We start from the raw sequence: 15657 nt of genomic DNA, 5'->3' as shown, positions 1-15657 counted from the left end.
AAATTTAAAATCTATATAATCTTGAATCCCTTTGTTCTTTATTTTCATTAGTTGTAATTGTTTTCTTATCTTAAACACGTCATATTCATATTTTCTCCATCCTCGTATCTTTTTTCTATAATGTAAATATCACATTTGGATTATCACTATGCTTAGAAGAGGCACATATCTTTGACTCTAAAGCCTATGTTTTTTATATTAAAAGCAACAAAACAAGGATGTCGCCCTAAAAATACAATAGCCCAGGGGGTGTAAAGACAATCTGATAACCAGAAGCAGCACATTAATTACATACTACAAAGATCAAAATAGAGACTAGGAAAGCAGCACTTTGAAAAAAATAGGGGCAAACCCCAAAAGAAAAACACAGTCAAACCAAGTGAAAGAAAACCTTGTTAAACCAGATAACAACCGAAACCCCAATCAAGAAAAGGGAGAGACCCCCGAACCTAGACAAGGTGGGGTTTGGAGAGGGGGAGAAGACTTCCCCTTCTGCTTACAACAAACCATAGTCCAAGAAATATTATCATTAGGACCATCAGAGGATAGATCAAGCGGGGAGGACCCCGTCAAAGCATGAAGAGAAGCACCAGTAGAGTGTTGTTGCAGGACAGGAGTGGGCCAGTGTAGAACATCAGTAGACTACTACAGAACAAAATCAATTTTGAAGGAGTGGAACGAATCTGCAAATCAGGAGCAACAAGACATGAATCCTCATGGGTAGTAATAGTAGCATCTACAAGAGCATCATTATCTGTGCACAACACAACATCATCCGAGAGGGAGGACCCATTCTCCAGAGGAGAGTCAACCAATTCAGAAGCATAGACAATCAGGTGATCCAAAGTGGCATCCTTCCACCAGGTAGCAACACCCTTATGATGCAGGAGAGAGAAATCCAACGCTAAATGACTTGTGGAAAAGCATTTTCGGCAATGGAAGGGGAGGCCCTCAAAATCCAGTAGTTGAGTCCAAGGCCTATCCCCAACCATAAGGACCACATCCCCAAGGAGGGTCGAGGATATGTCAATATCTACCAAGAAGTGGGAAAAGGTGGAGTGGCCCATGGAAGATATATCATCATCAACCTTAAAGAAAGGGCCAATAGAGTTACTGATGGCCTCATAGCAAGAATTCTCCCAAAAATGAAGAGGGAGATTCAGAAGGCGAACCCAAACCGGATGCACATCGAGTAGTTCAATAAGGGGATTGAAAGAAGTTGTTCAGAGCTTAATAGAGAGAGAGTGAACTCCCCGAGCCCATAACTCACTCAAAATAAGGTCACAATCAAAAGAAGAAGTAAAGGAAGCAATGAAAAAACCTTTAGCACACAGAAAGAGCTCAATACAATGAGAAACCAAAGGCTTCCATGAGTCGCTCACCCAACAATGAAGGTCCAGTAATGAAGGCCAAAGACCAAAGGATCTACACACCAAAGAACAGTGTTGGAAGAACTCAATGTTGTCCACAACATCATGACCACACACCATCACAGGGGAGGACTTGGTACAAGGAAGAGGATGAACCCCCTTGGAAGGTTGGGCAGTAGATATGGCCACATGAGTAAAGCTACATTTCCCAACAAAGAAAGGTCTAGGAAGATCATTAGCACCCATAGGAAGGTCACCAAAAAAAACACCAAACCATGGAGAAGCACCATTAGCCCCAGCATCCTTGGAAATAGCAACCCTAGGAACGACATCCACACCCAAGGTCAGACCAGCCGAGGGACAAAACTCACCCAACGCAGAGGGTGTAGGTGTAGGGGGGAAGAAAGAAAGAGCAGTATTTGCACCCGCACTAACCTTAAAGCATCCACCATCATGATAGACCCGACCATGACATGCACAGGAGGAGAGGGGCAAGAACCTCCCGCGTAGGGAGTCGACACATTCAAAATAGCAGCAGAGGTGGGAGGACCATTGGAGAGAGTGGAGAAGTCTATTTCTATGTTATTCATATGTTGACCTATGTTAGATCTCATTCTCGCATGCATTAAAATGAAGATATAGTTTTAAATTTGATAGGACTTTCAACTAAATATGATGTAGCTTGTATTTTATCTCTTTAGTATTGGATTTGAGATGACCTTTAACTAAACTGTAAAATTGAAACTCTATATAAAATCTAAAAATTTCTAAACTATAATCTTAAATATTTTATTTCAAATAAAATATATTTCAATATGAGATCTATGGCTTTTGATTCATATTCTAAAAATTCATACATCTTACTATGCAATGAAAAATGTGTGTGTGAATACGAAGGACTAAAAAGCAAGCTAATTAATCAAGCAAATGCAAGACATCATACACCTCAAGATTGGAATGATAAAATCAAAACAAGTATAAAAATGATAACATGAATGAAAACCAAAATGCTCGCTTCGATTTGATTATTCCTCGATAATATGTGTTCTCGATGACATCTTCGGATGCTCAAAATTTATCCATGATGTTGATGCAAAATGATGATGGATAATGGATGAAAACTGATGTGTGATATTGAGGGATAATTTTGGCAGAGTGACGATGTGATTGTATGAAAGTGTATCATTATTTTAGCATTATGACGATATGATTATGAAAAAGTGGATGGAATTCATAGAAAAGGGAGGGTTTAAATAGGAAATGAGAGGGAGGATAGGGGATTAGAGAATGCAACACTTGTCTTGGCACTCCAAAGAGAACCAAGTGGAAGGAGATTCCACACTTGTCCTCAAAGCTTCAAGAGGGAAGAAAAGTGTCCCAAAGGAAAGACACATGTCTTGGAAAGGAATGTGGACACATGTCTATTTCGGGAGTTACCACCCAAATATAGGATATTTTCCAATATTTAGAAAATAGGGAATGTGCACACATGTGAGAGGGGAGGTTAGAAGGGATAGGATAAGATTGGTCAGGGAGGATAGGGTAGTTATAACCCAAGGGTAAGGATAAGGGTATGGTTAGATAGGGGTTAGGTTAGTTGGTTAGAATGTAGGAGACATGTGACTAATTTAAACAATTATTTAATTGTTTAAACAGGGAGAGGGTAATTAATTAATTTAGGATTAATTAATTAAGGGGATGGAAAAGGGATCATTAAATTAATTAATGGGTTAGGATGAAAGGGGGATTATTTAATTAGAAATTAATTAATTCAAAGGGATTGGAATAGGAGAATTAATTAATTAGATTAATTAAATCAAGGAATGGGCTAATTAATTAAGATATTTAATTCATTAAATGGCTAAAGGAAATAAATTTGAATAAATTGATTAGCCAAATTTAAGTGTCTACACTTACAATAAAATATATTTTTGAATCCTAAAATGTTGAATTAAAACCCTAAACAACTATTATAAATCCCTAAATTGATCAAAACTGAAATGACAAGAAGTCATTTTTCTTTCACATTTCATAAAAGCACCAAGTCTTGTGCAAATTATATAGTCTAAAATATTTATTTTAATTCCTACTCTCTAGATTATGAATCCTAAATGTGTATTTGAAACCTTAATTTCTCGATTATAAACCATAAAATGTATAAATTAGGGTTTAAAATTTAGAAGTTAGGGTTTTAAATAGACATCTTAGGCTTCATAATTTATAAAGGTTTCAAAAAATTATTTCAAGGTTTTAATTTGGCATTTTAGTGTCAAAATATAGTTGTATAACATTTAATTCAGTTATAGGGTTATAGATTAGTTGTACAAGGTTTTAATTTGACATTATAGGGTTAAAAATAGTTGTTAGGGCATTAATTAAACATTTTAGGTTTTCAAAATAGTTATTTAGTTACAAATAACATTTTAGAGTACACATGTTTCAAACTTTAAATTAGGAGCAATAATGGGGGAATTTTTAAACGGCTCTCGTGTCCCTGTCGTTGCGAATGGTGCAACTATTGGGGATGTCGATGTTGTTGTGGGTAGTGATGGGGGATACTCTGCACCCTTTACCGTTGCCTCCCCTCCCCTTTTTGTTGAGTGTTCTATGCACGATGCTCCCCTGGTGATGGGTTGTGTTGGTTCCCCCACAGTTGGTGTCCCTGATCCGGTTTTGGATTTGGACGCCCTTGTTGTTGTTGTTGCTCAAGTTAATAGGGACTCTCCTCAAACTGGTGGTGCTCTTGACGACCCTCTGCGGCTGCTAATGCTTTGCCCAGACCTTCTTTTGTTGGGAACCGTAGCTTTGCTCGTGTGGCCAGATCTGTTGCCCATCCTTCCAAGGGGGTTCGTCCTCTTCCTGTTGCCAATACTTCCCCTATTGTGGTTTGTGGCCAGGAGGTTGTGGATAATATCGATTTCTACCAACACAGGTGGGTTTGTTTGGCCTGTATAACTTTATTTGTTTGGGGTTTACACCCTTGCTTGGTCTGTTTAATTTTGTTATCTTGTTGGCTTTGGGAAAGGGTCAGTGCCCTAGTTAACGTTGCTTTATTTATCAAAAACATTTTAGAGTTACAAAATAGTTGTATAAGATTTCAATTTGACATATTAGGGTTACAAAAAACCTCCATTCAAAGCCACATGGCACAATGGCAAGACAAATGAGTACCTAAAGACCTTTATCTACCTAAATTGCATGTGGATTGTTTAAGTCAGTTTGTTAAAGGGATGGCATTTGCACTATTTGTCACTAGACTATGAAATTTGTGAGAGCAAAATGACTTCTCTTCATTTCATTTTTTATTTTTATTTTTACATTAAAATAATACCTTCACTGAAAGGTCAACTTTGAACAAAGACACTTATTAAAAAGAAGAAAATACTACCTTCAAACAGAAGTAACCCTTTGTTTGAAGGTGTTCATGATAGGCAACTTTGTTCAAAAGTATTTGGTAAATTTGAGCCCCCACGAGTGTTGGGATTAAGGTGTCTCAACCTTAGAGTCCAAACATGCTAATTTAATTATTTATTTTATTTTGCACCCACTTTGGAAGTCCTGGAGTTTTGGGAACTAGTGTCATATGTTGCTATGTTGAGATTATGACAAATTTCTATTATGACTATGGCGGTTTCTAGTTCGGTGAAAGAGTCATGGAGAGATATATTTTGGTAGATTGCATTTATGCTTTGAGTTCACTTTTGACAAGCGGTGTGAGGTAAGGAAGGCACCTATTTGATCATGGTAACTTCTATGTTGTACTTACATTACATTTGGCAAGATGATTGTTATAGAAGAAATAGGTGTTGCTGCTTCGGAAGTTGCTATGTGCAAAGTGTCATTGGATTAGCAAGGTGTTGCTTGTAACACAACTTACCTCTTGTGCTTTGAATATGATTTTGCAAACCATGGGCACATACCTCTTTGTGATGAGCTCTATTAATATGTTGATGCCTTATTTGTTTTAGAGAGAGATGAGTTGATTATTTCTAAGGCGTTGTTATGCTACCAAAATCGTTCTTGAAATCTCTATTGTAACTACTCCTAAAGAGCATTGGCTATGTGCATTGTATTGTAACTGTTATTGTTGTTGATAGTACAATTGAGTCTGGCTTTTGAAGTGTGGGTTTTTCCCCGAAAGGGTTTTCCCACTTATATATGGTGTTGCGGTTTTATTTGTTAAATCTGATTTTACATGTGTTTATCTAATTTGCAATTAGTTAGCAAGGAATTTATGTGTCACCTCTCTTGTTAGATTTAGCATTTGGAAGCGTTATTATGCACTTAGGCCTCCTTTCTATTGGGGTAAAAGCATAAAATTATCATGTTTCAGGCCAACTTATCAGCACAAGTGAATTTAAGTAATTTTAACTAAAAAATAATTTTAGTCAAACATGTGGTCTATAGATATTCATTATAACTATCTTATATATGGGCCACAACTTTTCCAATTGGAATTATCTACTAAATATATATTTTATACCACTTTGGGTCTAATTACCAAAATTTATTTTATTTTTTTGAAAATTTTGATGTTTCAACAACTCCTACTCTTATAAATAATGTTTATTTTTTAAATGTAAAAATGCCCTTTTATAGATCTATGAGTGAGTTTTACAAAATATATATCCTTTAATATTTTAATTATTTTTTATATTTTATATTTATTGAAAGTAGGTCATCAGCACTAAAATATAAGGTTGATTATCTTGTAAAGGAAAAATACTAAAATTTACCTAAAAATTTTGAAAAAAAAATACTAGAGAAAAGAGTATCTCAAGACGATATAATTCTTTTCTAATTTTGATAAACAATTAAGAAAAAAGGTGATGCCAAACGGAAAGAGTTATATTTCAATACACGCAACTTTTCAAATTTATTGAAAAATATATATACATAAAAAATAGTGAAAAATATATTTTTGCACTAAAGTTTCAAGTTATCAATAAACACAAAAAAATTGAAAAAAAAAAGGTAAAATTTACTATATAAAGTGTGATGCCTCATGTAACTTCAATTTCAACATTTTATCGGCAACTAAATTATAGTGTTTACTTTATAAGAAAGTATATTCCAATAATTTTTTAAATTTTTTTAAAAAATTACAAACATAAAATACACAAAAAAATATATATCTCATTAGTTTACATAATTTCAAAGTTCAAAATATATATTTGACTTTCTATTGATTCAATTTAAAAAGTTGAATCAGCATTGGCCATTTCCTTTATAAAAGTGGGACGCAACTTTGTGCTTTTACCCATTGGTATCAGAGCCTGGCTAGCTTTGTTATTGTTGTTGGGTTGACAAGTTTTTTGTGTTGATCTAGTTTTAGTGAGATTTTTGCAGAGGAAGATTTCATAACTTTGTTGCAAGTTTGATATAGCAAGCACATCTAGTAGAATAGAGATGGATAAATTTAATGGCAACAATTTTGAGTTGTGGAAACTCAAAATTGAGGACATGCTTGTGGATATAAATCTATGGGTTGCATTTTCTTCGAAAAAACCCCAAAATACACCGCATGATGAATGGGACAAAATGGATCGAAAAGCCAAGGGTTTGATAAGACTCTGTCTAGCTGATTCAATGCTCATGAATGTCCATGAGGAGAATATTGCAACTGTATTTTGGAAAAAACTTGGTGATATTTATCAAGGGAAATCCTTGGTAAATAAATTTTCCTGAGAAAGAAGATGTATTCTTTGACGATGGAGGGAGGAGGGTTCGTTGCAGATCACCTGAATGCATTCAACATGCTTGTTGCTCAATTAAATTTTGTCGGTGACAAGATTGATGATTAAGACAAATGCATGCTTCTATTATGTTATTTGTCAGACTCATGGGATCACCTTGTGATGGTCATTGGAAGCACAACAACCATTTTCAAAATAAAGGATGTGGTTGGTTTGTTGTTATCTGAAGAGATGGGAAGGAAATCTTCTAAGATGGCTAAGGAGGCCTTGGTTGCTCATGGTAGAATGATGGAGAAAGGAAAGAAAAAGGACAAGAAGGGTAAATCAAATTCTTTGGGGAGATCTAAGTCTCCTGGTAAAAATTCCAAGGCTAAATACTAGAACTACAGCAAATCTGATCATTTCCAGAAAGATTGTAAAGAGGAGAAGAAAAAGAAAAACAAGAATTCCTCTAATTCTGATTCTGAAAAATCCTCTCAAGATGATGTGGATGCTTTTTGTTGCCTTGGCAACCTATGCATCAGAAGATGTATGGTTGATTGACTTAGGTGTTTCTTTCCACATGACCTCTCATAGGGATTGGTTCTCAAAGTACGAAGAATATGATGGCGGGAAGGCGTATCTGGGTGATGATTCTCACCTGAAGGTTGTTGGTCATGGAAGAGTCAAGATATGATTCCCTAATGGCAGAGTGAAGGGGATTGATGGTGTCCTAAATATCCCTGGTTTGGCACGAAACCTTCTTTCACCTAGCAAGCACAGTGATGTGGGAGTGCAGGTTGTTTTCTCTCAAGGTGGATGTAAGATGACCAAAGGCTCTATGGTGTTTGCTAAGGGTGTTTGGATTGGCACACTGTATAAGCTAAATGTATGCGCGATTCAGTGCAATAGTGCTTTTGTGAAGTCCAAGAAAAGGGCTTTGGATTCTTCATCCTCACCGTCAGATCAAGCAAAGAAGAAAACTATCGTATCAACATCTGTTGTTTGTACTTTCTGGGAACCTAAGGGTGCTAATTCTTTGGAGATGAAGCTCCTAGTTGAGAAGACAATGTTGTGGCACCAAATACTTGGCCACATAGGAGAAAAGGGCTTACGAGCCTTGAAAAATAAGAGCCTAGTTGAAGGCCTTGATGATTGTAATCTCGAGTTTGACTTTTGCAAACATTGTGTTTATGGAAAACAACATCATGTTTCCTTTTATTCTAGTTCTCATAAGTCTTCTAAGGTTTTGGACTATGTTCATTCTGATGTTTTTGGTCCAGTTAATGTGCCTTCATTAAATATATCTATGAACTTTGTTTCATTCATAAATGACTATTATAGAAGGACATTTTTTATTTCCTCAAAAGTAAATCTGAAGTTTTCAGTCGGTTTAAGGAATTTAAGTCCTTGGTTGAAAATCGGACTAGTAGGAAAATTAAGTGTTTGAGGATGGATAGTGGTGGTGAGTTTTGTTATGTTGAGTTCAACAGGTTGTGTAAGCACCACGAGATTGAAAGACATAAGACAACTCCATATACACCACAGCAAAATGGAGTTGCGGAGAGGATGAATAAAATGTTGATGGAGAGGGCTAGGATTACGATGAGTGGTGTTGGCCTTGAATAGAAGTTTTGGGTTGAGGTGATAGCCACTGCATGTTATCCGATAAATAGATCTCCTACTTCGGTGCTTGTTGAAAAGACCCCTATGGAAGCATGGTTTGGTAAAAATCCCTCGTTGAGACATCTCAGAGTTTTTGGTTGAGGCATATGCTCATGTGCCTAATGAAAAAAGATCTAAATTGGAGAGTAAGGCAATGAAATGTATCTTCATCGACTATGGTGTCGGTGTGAAGGGGTACAAGCTTTGGGATCTAGTTGCAAAGAAGGTGCTCTATAGTAGAAGTGTTATCTTCCATGAGTTGAAACCTTCCAAAGTAGATTTACAGCCAGAGAAGGAAGAGAAACAAAAGGAGGCAGTTTAGATTCCACCCACTCCTAAGAGAGTTAAACTAAATACTCCTGCGGGACCTGATAATGAGAAAAGCTCTAGCAGCTTGGAGAGTTCAAAAGAGGAAGAAGATCCTCAACCTTAGTCTTTGAGGAGGTCTGCGTGTGATAGGCGACAACCTGATAGATATGGTTATTCACAATAAAGGTTTGGATATTCTATGTTGGATTCCAGTTGTATTTATGCTTTGATTGCTAATGTTGATGAACCTAGGACTGTTAGAGAGGCAATGGGTATGCATGATGCAAATTTCTGGATGGAAGCCATGAACGAAGAGATGGTTGCATTGAAGAAGAATGCTACATGCGGTCTGCTACCTTTTCTTGAAGAATGAAAACCTATTGGTTGTAAATGGGTGTTCAAGAAGAAACTAGGTCTAGATGGCAGTGTTGAGAAGTACAAGGCACGATTGTTCGCAAAGGGATATTCCCAGCTGGAGGGAATTGATTATGGGGAGATATTCTTTCTTGTATCTAAATTGCCATCCATTTGGCTTTTTCTATCACTTGCAGTAGCTCGTGATTTGGAAGTCGAGCAAATGGATGTGAAGACAGCTTTCCTTCATGGTGACTTGGAGGAGGAGATTTACATGTCACAACTAGAGAATCTGGTATGCAAGCTAAAGAAATCTCTTTATGGTCTTAAGCAATCTCCTAGAATGTGGTAGAAAAAAATTGACACCTATGTGTTGTCATTGGGATTTATGAGATCTAAATCTGACCATTGTGTTTATTACAAAGCTGAAAATGGTCATATTCTCATTATTGTCCTATATGTGGATGATATGTTGTTCATTGGGAATAGGAAGAGAATGATTTCAGATTTGAAGTCTTAGTTGTCAACACAGTTTGAGATGAAAGATCTAGGTGCAACTAAGTACATTTTGGGAATGGAGATCAAAAGGGATAGAGCTCACAGAAAGCTTTGGGTCAGCTAGAGAAAGTATGTGAACTTTGTATTAGAGAGGTTCAGCATGACAGATTGCAAATAGTTAGTTGTTCATGTTCCATAGGGGAAGAATCTTTCTATGAAAGACTATCCAAAGTCTTCTACTGAGATGGAGGACATGACCAGAGTTCCTTATGCAAGTGTTGTTGGTAGCCTAATGTATGCTATGGTTTGTACAAGGCCATACATTACACAAGCAGTGGGAGTCCAAAGTTGGTTTATGGCTAATCCTAAACGAGTGCGTTGGGATGCAGTGAAGAGAGTGTTCAGATATTTGCGAGGTACTTCCGAGTATTCCCTATGTTTCTATGGTAATCCTACTGGACCTCAACATTCCTTGAGTATTTGTGGGTATGTAGACTCTAATTGGACAGGTGACATTGACAACAGAAGATCCATCAGTGGATATGTGTTCAGATTGTTTGGTGGTGTAGTGAGTTGGATGAGTAAGCGACAAGTTGTAATCACTTTTTTTACAACTGGAGTTGAGTACATGGTAGCTACTCATGCTTGTAAAGAAGCCATTTGGCTTAAGAAATTGTGCTTGAATATTGGTTTTGATGTAGGACATATTAATATCTGTTGTGACAGCCAGTGTTATTTGTTTAGCAAAAAATCCTATTGTCCATGCCAGAACAAAGCATATTGATGTACATTTTCATTTTGTTCATGATATGGTGGAAGATGGAAAGGTGAAGTTGGAGAAAGTTGAAACTTTGGTGAATGTTGCAGATGCACTGACAAAGCCAGTGAGCACTAAGAAGTTCAGATGGTGTGTCAGTTCTATGGGCCTTTAGGCCTTGAGCAAATGATAGTATTTGACTCTTGACAGATCTTTGACAAGTGGAAGAATGTTGGGATTAATGTGTCTCAACCTTGTCCAAACATGTTAATTTAATTATTTGTTTTATTTTGCACCCACTTTGGAAGTCCTAAAGTTTTGGGAACTAGTGTCATATGTTGCTATGTTGAGATTATGACAAATTTCTATTATGACTATGGTGGTTTCTAGTTCGGTGAAAGAGTCATGGAGTTATATTTTTGCAAATTGCATTTATGGTTTGAGTTCACTTTTGACAAGCGGTGTGAGGTAAGGAAGGCACCTATTTGGTCATGGTAACTTCTATGTTGCACTTACATTACATTTGGCAAGATGACCGTTATGGAAGAAATAGGTGGTGTTGCTTTGGAAGTTGCTATGTGCAAAATGTCATTGGATTAGCAAGGTGTTGCTTGTGACACAACTTACCAATTGTGCTTTGAAGATGGTTTTGGAAACCATGGGCACATACCTCTTTGTGATGAGCTCTATTTATATGTTGATTCCTTAGTTGTTATTTCTAAGGCGTTGTTATGCTACCAAAATTGTTCTTGAAATCTTTGTTGTAATTACTCCTGAAGAGCATTGGCTCTATGCATTGTATTGTAACTGTTGTTGTTGTTGATAATACAATTGAGTCTGACTTTTGGAGTGTGGGTTTTTCCCTGAAAGGGTTTTCCCACATATCTGGTGTTGTGGTTTTATTTGTTAAATCTCATTTTACATGTGTTTATCTAATTTGCAATTAGTTAGCAAGAAATTTATGCATCACCTCTCCTGTTAGATTTAGCATTTGGAAGCGTTATTCCGCACTTAGGCTTCCTTTCAACAAGATGGAATAAGTGATATCCCAACTTTGGGACACACTATTATGAGATGACCCATGAAGACTCGCATTGATCTTTTTGTTCAACAAAATCTACCTTTACCTCTAAATAAAAATAGGAGAGTGAGAATTCAACTAGTTATGGATAAGAAGACTAACCAATCAATCCTTCAAGATCAGTCAGAATCAGCTAGCATTGAAGAGATGTGAGCAATATCTGAGCGTTAAGCACAATTATAAGTGTAATAAAGAACACAGTGGAGTGAGTTAAAAGTTTCTTGTATAGAAATACTATTGAAATTGATAGAGTAACACTCCCAACATCCTTGAAGAATTTATGATATTTTTAATTGTGTAGCTAAATTTTGGTTCATAAAGAACTATTTACCCAATGGAGATGTTCTGTAGGGTTTCATTAAGAACCATCAAAACTAAAGTGTGTTATATCACATTCAGTTTTGTGAATCTTGATTCTCAAACGATCATATGATAATTGTTGTAAGTTAGGTCGGGTTACAACTTGATTATGTGATTCGTGCATTGGAGGAGCTCAGAGCTAGTGTTAATGGTGGAGTAATGGCCACCACCGGTTATTTTGAACATTGGCTTGGAGTTAATTTATAGGTCACAAAAGAGTTTTGGATTTGAAACATCAATGTGCATGCTCTAGTATTGAATCTTGATTCTCAAACGATCATTTGATAATTGTAAGTTAGGTCAAGTTACGACTTGATTATGTGATTTGTGCATTGGAGGAGCTCAGAGCTAGTGTTAATGGTGGAGCAAAGGCTACCACCGATTATTTTGAACATTGGCTTGGAGTTAATTTATAGGTCACAAAAGTTTTGGATTTGAAACATCAATGTGCATGCTCTAGTATTGAGCATACAATTGTGCATGCAATTCTCACTCCAATTCAATCTTCATGGTGGCAATCTTATGTACCAAGTGGAGGAATTAATGTAATTGTTATATATTTTGGGCTTTCAATTATAATCAAAATTGTACAAATAAGAGCCCAGTGCTCGTTGTTAGGTTAGATTTAGTGTTACAAGATCATGCTTCTTACCTAGCCTTGTCTGTAAAACTTTTTTCTTAGCTTTTCTTTGTTTGTTAATCTCGAAACAAACCTAAATTTATTTGTCTAAAGCTACGCCTAGATATTACTAGTTTGTAGATGTTTATGAACTTAAAATTGTCTATATTTGAAGTTGTTATATAATGTTATCCTACTTCAATTATTGTCGATGGATGATCGATTACCTTTTGCATTGCTATAGATATGCAAGGTTTTATTTGTTAATTATTGGATTGTGTTTCTTAGAATCTTTCAAGAGATAACTAAGAAATATCAATCTTAGTGCATGGCCACTTTAAGTTTTAACATTTATTTCAATCATTTACTTTTCTTTCCCTTTTCTTTAGTAGAGTTAGATTAATTGAAATTAATAAAGAACCAGCGAGCCTTAGGAATCTAGAGGTTATTTTATGACAAAGTCACAAATTCGTAGAACATTTTATTATTGATGTTCAATGTGTAGTGTGGCTATTGAACATATGATAATGGTCACAATAGTGGAGCATCAACACTTCTCATCTTACACAACCCTATTGTCTTGTGCAATTGTTCTCTCTCGTGCATGATCTTCTGATGTAAGAGTATGGTTGGATCATCACAATCTTGCCTCACCTAGATTAGATGTTTAAAAAGTGATTTTATGCCAAAGATCCATTGTTGATCTTTCATTTCCATGTTCATACTTCATAATGAACAGTCATTGTCATGTGTTTGCAAGTTGGTCATTTCATCAAAATGCCTCCGTCAAGTGGTAGCAATTAGATTCTCTGATGCTTTGGAATGTATTTCAGATATATCAAGTGATAATTAGAGTCTTCTTTGTTAAACGACACTTGGTTGGTTCAGCTACATTTTGATCTCGCATTTTTTATATGACCAACTTCTATCCTACACAACAACATAAATGGCATGCATTATATAACGAAGAAGTCTAGTCATTTAAAGGGTTTGTAGGCTTTGGTTGGTGAGAAGATTAGTTTTTGGGTAGAGCTTAGAGCTTGATTGAAGTTGCCACAGGTCTCTACACATTTACCTAGCATTGAGTAGTATGGTATGACTAGGTTTCACATATTGGTGGCTCTTTGTATTCCTTCCATTGACTTTCTATACTTTAATCTAATTTGGTTTCTATTATTTTCTTCCTCATTTTATTTCCCTTCCATTGACTTTCTATACTTTAATCTAATTTGGTTTCTATTATTTTCTTCCTCATTTTATTTCCCTTGGTGTGTTATGTGTGCCTGTTCAGCAGTTGTTCATTCAACCCTCAATGAATTGCTATACCACCTTTACATAACTTTCTAAAAGTGTGCAAACTTTAATTCCTAATTCACTAATTCACTTTGTGTGCAAGCTTCTTTGTGCACTAATCCCATGCATACTCTATGCATCACACATGCAACTTTTCTACACTGCAAATTCATTGGTGAGTTAACCAAGAAAAACTCAGTAAGTCAAAATATTAAAAATATTATGCCAGGTTGTTATGACAACTTTTGATAGGAAAAAACATATACAAGAAAGCTTTGTCTAACTTGTTAGACCAAGAATGCAGGAACTCGCTACAGTTCAAATTTAATGAGGAATGGCCTAAGTTTAACGTTGCCACATCCCTTGGACTGGATTTTTTTTTTGGGAAACATTAATGAAAACATGGCATACATTAGTCTCTAAACTGAACACATCATATTTTTTAGTCATAGCGTTAATCATGTTATGTTTGCTCGTTTGAAGGAGTTCTAGTCATTGGTTTCAAATAAAGTTTGTGAAAGAAAATTATCAATTGTAGGTCATATTGTGCATATATTTCTCTAATGGTTGAAGTATCTTAGTGTTGAGTTTCCACATTTGAAGTGGCCCATAAGTATTTCTTTTAATTGTGCAATTGAATGTAAGTGTTTTTCATTAGATATCCATTGTTTTTGCGTATTTAGCTTATGTTTGTGTGCCATGTGCACTAATTCATTAGTCATTTATTTGACATGCATTTGGTTGTTACATCAATCAAGAATCATAAAGAGACAACAAAGCAAAGAAAAAGTTACTATCGTAAGTTCCAACCAAGCTATCAAATTAATTCAAGAAACCAAGCAATTTCATAAGCAAGAAGACGGATTGGGAATTTCTAATATAACTAACTCTAGATGAAGGGCATGGATGGAGCGTTCCCATTTTTTTAGTAAGTATTCCCTGAGCGCAAGGGATTGCCCAAAAAATGGAGTAGGAATTCAAATGCTACCCAACATTGTCTTGTACAATAAATCACATCTAGAGAGGAAAGAGAAGTGAGAAATGAGATCAAGAAACAACTTCAAGAGTTATTGTGAAGGGATCATTCAACCTGGAACTTCATGTGGTTATTTCTGATCCATGTAACTATAAAAAAACTTCTTCAATCTACCAAATTCCACTTATAGTCGTTATTGAGGGGTGTTCTTGAAATATTGAGATAGCAACCTTGCAACATTCATGGATCAGAAAATAACATTGTTTTGAAACACCCTTTAATCTTAACACAGAAATTGTGTTTGAATAGTTGGCATCTATAAATTAAAGTAGATTGTTTAAAAGTACTCCTTTCAAAACAACAATTTAAGCATCTAGCCAATAAATGGCATTATCAGAAAATTATTGACATATAGAGGATATTCTATTTTTGAATCTCTTTAACTAATTGAATTCTTATTAATTCCTGCAATAATTCTATTTGAGTCTTAACCAACTGATCCATTGAAAAATTACAAGTGCCAAATTATCCGAGCGATCGTAAAACCTACACTCAATAGTCACCAATAAAATATATATCTTCCTTATCAAAGAAGAAAAAGCAAAACAGGCTACATGAAGCATTGTCTGCACATGTTCACTTTAAAAACTCCAAAAGAACTCAACAGTTCTAGAGGCCAAAAAAATGTACAAAGTCAATA

At 35.7% G+C, this 15657-nt stretch overlaps 1 protein-coding gene across 1 annotated transcript; it reads left to right on the top strand.

Moving 5' to 3' along the window:
* Positions 1-10115: 10115 nt before the first annotated feature.
* On the top strand, positions 10116-10655 carry LOC131875988 (secreted RxLR effector protein 161-like). The gene has a single exon (XM_059220740.1). It carries the CDS (start codon positions 10116-10118, stop codon positions 10653-10655), a length of 540 nt encoding a protein of 179 aa, XP_059076723.1.
* The last annotated feature ends 5002 nt before the right edge of the window (positions 10656-15657 follow it).

This window comes from Cryptomeria japonica, chromosome 5 (assembly GCF_030272615.1).
Source record: "Cryptomeria japonica chromosome 5, Sugi_1.0, whole genome shotgun sequence".
Taxonomy (NCBI): Eukaryota; Viridiplantae; Streptophyta; class Pinopsida; order Cupressales; family Cupressaceae; genus Cryptomeria; species Cryptomeria japonica.
This window is presented reverse-complemented; position numbering and strand designations above follow the sequence as displayed.